Source organism: Aulonocara stuartgranti (genome assembly GCF_965226115.1).
Source record: "Aulonocara stuartgranti genome assembly, chromosome: 18".
NCBI lineage: Eukaryota > Metazoa > Chordata > Actinopteri > Cichliformes > Cichlidae > Aulonocara > Aulonocara stuartgranti.
The window spans coordinates 4,940,033-4,948,278 of record NC_138954.1 but is presented as its reverse complement, the minus strand read 5'-3'; the positions used below and the strand labels follow the sequence as shown (position 1 = coordinate 4,948,278).

The 8,246-nt window shown below is 39.4% G+C and overlaps 1 protein-coding gene across 1 annotated transcript; it reads right to left on the bottom strand.

The window, feature by feature from the left end:
* Positions 1-1,257: 1,257 nt before the first annotated feature.
* On the bottom strand, positions 1,258-4,336 carry LOC309694515 (tripartite motif-containing protein 16-like). Its single transcript, XM_082514662.1, has one exon. It carries the CDS (start codon positions 4,013-4,015, stop codon positions 2,345-2,347), a length of 1,671 nt encoding a protein of 556 aa, XP_082370788.1. The 5' UTR covers positions 4,016-4,336; the 3' UTR covers positions 1,258-2,344.
* Between the last annotated feature and the right edge of the window lie 3,910 nt (positions 4,337-8,246).

The following is an 8,246-nucleotide window of genomic DNA, read 5'->3' as shown; positions in this document are numbered from 1 at the left end:
TTTCTGCTGGGTCCAAATTTCATTTTATCCTGTGTAAGTTTGTTTCTCTTCCTGTTAACTAGCAAAGTCAAAATCACCTTGATTCATTTAACTTTAATTAAATTATAAATGTAATCATTTTATTGAACAATTAATTTCATTTCAATGAAAAACAATTACTTAAAAGAAAGAGATTAAGTTGGAGAGAGACATGTGGCCATCTTTTAGTGAGTTAGACCCTGATTAAGGGCTATTTTTAAAAGTAAAGCCCATCTCTCAAAGTCCCTGCCGGCCTGCCTCCACCTCGGGAAGTCTGTGGGTGCAGACGGAGGTGAGGAGCACCACAGGCGGCAGAGAACTGTCTGTAGCCCCGGAGTGAGGCGTCGTGAACCGAAGCAGACAGCGAACTGTGGCACAGTGCAGAAAACCGAAGCTTTCCCTCCCTGTTTGGTTTTGATGTGTCTCATGAAAGTCTATTGTTAAAAGTTGACCTTTAAAAAAAACGGACGCACTTGTTTGATTAGCTGCTCTCTGATTTTAGCCTGTTAGCTTACAGACTGAGCTCAGATCGTTCCTGTGTTAGTTCATTGAGAACATCACAGTTTTACATACCTGCTGCGTGACTTCATCTCGGGTCTCCGGCTGATATACAGCAGTCTGAGCCAGTGGCGGATCTCATCATCCTGGACGACTGTTTTTAATGTTTTTAACCACGGAGATTTCTTCTGCATCATCAGTCTCTCATTGTTAAACTCTCCCAGAAACTGAAGACAGTTGTGCCATTTCCGCGCTTCTTCTTCTTCTATTGAGTAGACGGCAGACTACACATGTCCAAGGGTAATACTGTCCTCCTCAGGCCATTGGCATCAAGTCAAAGCCTTAAAGTCTGGTACTTTGCGCATGGTCATTTTTTACGAACAGCAGAATCACAAGACAAAGCGTGCCAATGTTTATACTTTTCACTGTGACTGCCAAATAGATGAAAAAGTAGATGTTAAAAAACAACTTATAGTTTTGTCATTGGGCTGGTAGAAAGCTATGAGTTTCTGTCCCTTTGTCTGACCTTAGAGACTTATTTTAAAAGGAAACATTACAATCCTTTAAAGCAAGTATTTTCACCTCTGTTCCCCCCTCTGTACTTAGCTTTTTTGTTGTCATGTCAGTAATTGTCCAGTTGATGGCTCCCTTGGATCACAAGCCTGTCTCATGAGTCCAAGTGAATATATTCTTAATAAACAGCTTTGAAGAATTTGTGACCAACTTTGTTTCATTCGGAACATCATCATCATGAGTCAAACTCACTCTTGGATCTACAAAATATTTAACAAAAACAAACATCACTGAATCATAAGGTATTTGCTCCAACTCTTAGTCCAGAAACACATGAGTGAACTAGATCAGCTGCTCCTCCAGTTCAGCTGTGGATTTATATCATTATTTATATTTGTAAAGTGGATATGCAGTTTTTCAGTACTAATATAAGCATTTTATATCATTGCTTTATTGACAGATGTTTGGTGTTCAAGGTCAGGTATCAGTTTGAAAAAAACAAACAAACACACTGAGTTGAACTTGAACTTCCTACTGACAAAAACTAAAATTGGTGCAAAAATAACCAGAAACATATAAGAAGCATCCTGGAGGTGCTGCAGACAAGATAGGACCAATAACATGTCAACAGGAAATCCTTTTTACTAATTTGTTTATTTCTTTTTAGATTTTTACTCTCCATTTTAAGCCATGATGTTTGCTGATACTGTGTTCCTACTGTTTGTTCTCATTAATAGTTCTGTTTTTAACATTCTGTGCTGAAGCTGGAGGAAATGTTTCTACAGTGTCAGATGATACAGCTCCAAACTAAATAAGTGACTAACTAACGATGCTTTAATACACTTTACTATAAATTATGATATAGTGCACTTTCTTAAAATTTCTTATTGCTCTGTAATTAATTGTTTTCTTTATAAATGTACAAATGAGAATAAAATCTGTGTGATAAAGGAAGGTCTGTAGACTTCTCTGTTAAGATCAGTGAAGAGAAACAACAACATACAAATACCTAAGAAAAATATTCAGTAAACATTTAGAAGATAGAGAAGTTTATGTTGTCATGTGGAGAAATTTTTCAAATAAAAATATCCATAAGCATTGATAGTCTCCATGGCTGAACAGACACAGGAAAGAGCTCCACCTATAAAACGTAAAAACATCAAGACAACATGTTGAAGATGTCGAGGTACTGCCCATAATGTTTGACTGACATCTGATTTATGTGCAGCACATAAATACCACAATAATGATGGAGAGAAACTAAAAGGGAACTAAAATACAGATTTAAACTTACAACAATATGAAAGACTTCAGTCTATTTCACTTTAATCAACTCAGCAGTGGCTCCATAACCATAGTAAAGCCTCAGTCCAGCATAGAGCGGCTGAGTGAATGTGGTCTGGACTCTGTGGAGGAGAGTCATGGTTTCAGAGACGCTGTAGAAGGACAAAATACCTGCTCTGTGATCCAGGTACACTCCTACTCTGGAGGAACGAGGACCTGAGACAGGAATTTCAATGTTGTTGTACCAAAATATATATCTGTTGTTGGTACAATCTAATGACCAAGATTTGTCATTATGTCCAAATCCACATTCACCTCCTTTTCTGCTGATATTCTTGTATGCGACTGCTACATCAACTCTCCCTCTCCACTCCACCTCCCAGTAACAACGTCCAGTCAGACTCTCTCTACTCAGGACCTGCAACCTGTTAGTGAATCTGTCTGGATGATCAGAATAAGACTGTTGTTGATTCATTAATGTTGCTTTTCTGTTCCCCTCTGATAATAACAGCCATGTGTTTGCTGTGTTTGGATCCAGTGTGATTTCACATGAATATTTTAAGAATCCAGCTCTGGTCTTTGGCTCTGGTTGTGACAGTAAAACATCCACTTCAGTGACTGTCAGTGAGATGTTTGTCCGTTCCTCTCTCAGAATGTCCTGTAGTTTATCTCTGACCTCTGACACAGCTGCTGTCACATCCTCAAAGTAGCTCAGAGGACGGATATTGATGCTGGATGAGTCTGTAGACTCACTGAGTGCTGACAGTGAGGGGTAGTTGTGTAGAAACTGGATGTGATCCTCTGTGTGTGAGAGCTGCTTCAGCTCAGCATCTTTCCTCTTCAGCTCAGTGATCTCCTGCTCCAGCTTCTCCTGAAGCTCTTTGACTCGACTCACTTCAGTTTCCTGCTGGGATCTGATCTGCTGCTTCACATCAGAGCTTCTTTTCTGGATGAGATGGATCAGCTCAGTGAAGATCTTCTCACTGTGCTCCACTGTTTGATCAGCAGACTGATTGATGGCCTCCACCTCCTGTTGAAGCAGCTTCACATCTTTCTCTCTGTCCTGGATTCTCTGCTGGATGTTTTGTCGACTCACCTCCAGCTCTCTCTGCCTCTCAGTCCTTTCTGCTGCAGCTGAGACTGTGTCGTGGCCTTTATGTTCATCCACAGGGCAGAGATAACAGATACTCTGCTGATCAGTACGGCAGAACATCTTCATCACCTCATCATGACGAGAGCAGATGTTCTCCTGGAGCTTCTTGGAGGGCTCCACCAGCTTGTGTTTCTTTAATGAAACTGCAACAATATTATGAGTCTGAAGGTGTTTCTCACAGTAAGATGCCAGACAGAATAAACAGGACTTGAAGGCTTTCATTTTTCTTCCAGTGCAGACATCACAGGCCACATCTTCAGGTCCAGCATAGCAGTGATCAGCAGGAGCAGCTTGGAGTCCAGTCTTCTTCAGCTCCTCCACTAAAACTGCTAACATGGTGTTTTTCACCAGGACAGGCCTCGCTGTGAAAGTCTGTCTGCACTGAGGGCAGCTGTAGATTTTCTTCTTTTCCTCTTCATCCCAGAAGCTTTCAATACACTTCATGCAGTAGCTGTGTCCACAGGGAAGAGTCACCGGATTCTTCAGTAGATCCAAACAGATCGAACAAGAGAAGGTTTCTCGATCCAGCTGAACACTTTTCTGCGCCATTTCACCCAACAGTGTCAGTGACTGTGTGAGTTTCACTTCCTCAGAACTGAAACTGCTCTGATCTAAACAACATAGGTTTCTGTAGCGAATGGGATCTGTCAGCTCTTATACGTCACCACATGTTGGTTGCACCCATCTTCAAACTGCAGATCAGAAGGGGAGGGAACAAGGGAACATGTGGACAGAGAGGAGGTGCTGAGTTAGAGAGCAGGAAGAGGGAGGGTTATCAGACACTAATTCAATCCTGGAACATGTGAGCCTGTGAGTTTTTCATTTAAAAATAGCACTGCTCAGCCTTTAAAGTTGTTAAATAACCTTAACATTTAAAAGACAATCTTTTTATGTAAATTTGTTTAAATTATCATTTTAGTCATTACAGGATATCAAATACTGCAGCTGAACTAAGAAATTGTTGTAGAAAAAAGCAATAAAAGGTCGTTCCCCCTCTGTCCCCTCCTGGTCACCTGTGCCTCAATTTTATGAGATGAGATGGATCAGCTCAGTGAAGATCTTCTCACTGTGCTCACTGTTTTATCAGCAGACTGATTTTATTCCACAACCTAGACATCCACATTACTCACACTCTCATAACACATACATATAGGGCCTTGGGATCGGGCATGTTATACGGTGTCCAGAGGACAGTCTTTGTATTCAACCTCACCTCTGGCGCTGGTGCCTATGGAGCGCCAGGACTGCCATAATGAATTAATTAAATACACCATTAAATAATGAATTAAATGTGGCAATAATTAATTAAAATTGGAATTAATTAATTAAATAAATAGTTATGACACATGTAATTAATTAATTATTGACACGTTTAATTAATTATTTATGTATTTCACATTTTAATTAATTATTCCATCCATCCATTCGCTTCCGCTTATCCTTTTCAGGGTCGCGGGGGGCGCTGGAGCCTATCCCAGCTGTCATAGGGCGAGAGGCGGGGTACACCCTGGACAGGTCGCCAGTCTGTCGCAGGGCCAACACACATTTAATTAATTAATTATTGACACATTTAATTAATTATTTAATGATATATTTATTTATTTCATTTTGGCAGTCCTGGCGCCTGGCTCTCATCTTGAAATAATTTTATCTGTCAGCCTCACCCATCAAACTCAGGGGGCGGGGTTAACGCTGATCAAGTCAAAACCATTGCTTAGGCCTGGTGGCCATTGTTTCTAGCACACAACAACCGGCATGTGGAAGCTAACAGAACTGAACTTTGAAAAACCCTGTTTGTGTGTCACCAAATACCGTTTTAATATTTTTTTAGCCGAGTATGTAGTGGTTTAATCTTCATGTGTCTGGTCGGTTTGTCAAGATACAGCCTCTTTGCAAAAGTGCTTCGATGATTTCGGAGACGTCTGCCCAGTCTCACGGCAAAGCGTGGGATAGACCCGCTCGCCTCGCAAGCAATCCCACCGACAAAGCGCAGGCCCCGGTACACAGCTGTAGTAACCCCCGCTGACTTCTTTTACTGAGGTTATATTTATCGGTGTTTTATTTCCTGATGTTCTTATGTGTCCTACGTGTTTCAGTCGCCAATTCTGAATTATAACTAACATTAAAAACATGTTTAAGGAGGAGAGAGAGCAAATAAATCTGTTTAACATCTGATCTTTGGGTTTTTGTTCAGTAATCAGCGTGACCTGTGTATAAACGCATAAAAGAGATAACGTTGGTGTTTCTGTCATGTAGTAACTGCTGGCTTTAACTGTACAAAGGTTGTTCGACACTATGAAACACATACAGACTTCATGATGTTCGGCTAATATTTTTATTGTGAATATTAATCATGAGGGTAAACGGCCCTGTACACCACGGAGCGAGGTCAGCATATCCACGATATGCAGAGTTTCCCAGCTGACTAACTGCCAACTATTCCAGAGACGTGAAAATATACAGCATAAAGAAAAGTGTAAGAGACCCAGCAGCAGATTAGAATAACAGTTATACATTTAATAAATCACCAAATGAATCCAAGAAACGAGCAAACCTGTTCCGACAATTTGAGTTTGTGTTCCCTCAGCTGCAGACTCGCTGCTGTTTAAATGTTTGAAAAGGAAGATTAGATATAAACAAACGTCAAACGTAGACTCATTCTGCCTTCACATTTGATATGAGGCCACACAGTAAAAAACTGTCAATTTTACACTTAGAGAGTTGATTTTAACTCTGTTTCAGATAACATTTGGTCCCACTCAAAATTAGGGTAAAATTTACTCTATGGCCAGTGTTAACTTTTTAGTGTTAATTCTACTCAGTTTAGTGTCAAAATTAACAACAAAATGTGTAAAAATATTTAACACTGAGGGTTATTCACACTGTTTAGAGTAATATGATTTCACTTTATAGAGTTATTTTTAGTCCAAGTTCACTCTAATGTGTAATAATATTTCATTTTCATTATTTTTTCATATTTATCATATGATGCTATATTTCTAAATGGCTGTGATCTATCCTATATTATGAAAATAACTACAAACATACAGGTTACAGTAACAGCATTTATTAGCATAACAAACTCTTACAAATGACAGTAAGTAATGACAGTTGTCATTCACTCCATACGACAATTGTATGTCAAAAGGCCTGGGATAATGCAGGCTGTCAACATGAAAGACAACTAAATCTTGCTTTGTCCTGGTCAACTCATAAGCATGGAAATGTTCTTGAAAGGCTACTGTACATAATGGCAAAATGAGAAGTACCAGTTTCTCATGTATTATCAGAACTGACTCAATCTGGTAAAACACAGGCATTTCAGACACTACTTTGCCACAAATAACCAAATGCGGGCGGTAAACAATACCATTCTGTTTAGCCCAGTTCACTTTCATAACTTGAACTCTATTGGGCAGTTGCATTGCTATTGCAATTCCAGAACCTCCTTTTACCATATCTAAAGACACCATTTTTCCTGGACCAATGTCTAACCGACTAAAGGTTGTTGAAGATTGCCAAATGTATGCCATATAATTCTGGTGTTTTTTTGGCCAGCGTTTTGGTGATATTTTTGAATGATTTGAGCAGTTTCTTGAAAAAATTGTGCTTACCTTCATAGCGCATGCACCAACTATGAAGTACAGGCCCTATTTTTTGGATGCAGCGAGGATAATGGATAAGAAAATGGTGCTTTGGTAAAAGTTTTTTCTGGGGATACAACATCTTGAACAGTTTGTGGTGTTCCACAATCAAATGTTTTAAATATACACACATACCTTGAGATAACATAGGAGAAAATACAATGTTAACTATCTGTAGTAATAAAAGTAGTAGGCCCCGATGTTGGTCAGTAGAGGTTACCAAATCTCCAAACATGAGGGGAACATTCCTCAGTAAGCACCATGTCTGAATAGCATTCAGTCCCAGATCATTAGACTCTCCACCTAAATTCACAGCTACTGGCCTATTGTTTTTCTCCATGAATCCATAATCAAAACTTTGTATTCTCAAATTCACTTCTCCCAATGTAAGATGTTGTTCTTTTAAATACAAAAACAATAACTTCAGTTTGTACTGGGCCACTCCTTCCAAAACATCATGCATCACATCAACTGAGAAGTTCTCAGTTGTGTGAAAATATGTCAGTGAATTCAATAAGCATGAACTCTTTACACCAAAAACATAAGGAAGCAATGGATTATTAGACATTTCCTGACAGTGAGCAGTGTGGTTGTCTTTGGTGCGCAACACTATTTTGGGGAAATCTTCAGAGAATTCTGTTTGAAAGTCATCTTTATCAGCTAAACAAAACCTGCAACAGTACCTTGCACTGAAAGACTCCACCAGACCAAACAAGCTATGTAAGCCTAAATTATCACCAGTGACCTGTACCACACTACCACGAACATAACCACCGAATAGTGGAATCTCAATACCATCGCTCTCTAACACTTTAATGTCTCGAACAATAGGAACAAGAATTTCACTAAAACCATAACGTTTCAGATCTTGTGCATGAAATAAGGCACAAAGGTGTATGTTGGCCAAAAAAGAATTCCATTTGGGAGAGAAGTTTCTTAAGGTAAAATATACTGCACCCAACTTGTGAATACCTCGCTTGGAACCAAGAGGATTTGCAACCTCAAAGTCATCATAGAACATTTGGATCTGAACTGTGTGCTTTTCTGTTGAAAAAAAGAGGGCGTGTCTTCAATAGAGATCCATCACAAATATCTCTGCGTCTTGAATCACAAGTGTCTGATTTTTTCAACATTTC

Bases quoted from the DNA above. Each gene is read 5' to 3' on its own strand.
- LOC309694515 (XM_082514662.1), bottom strand. From the start codon at position 4,015: ATGGCGCAGAAAAGTGTTCAGCTGGATCGAGAAACCTTCTCTTGTTCG.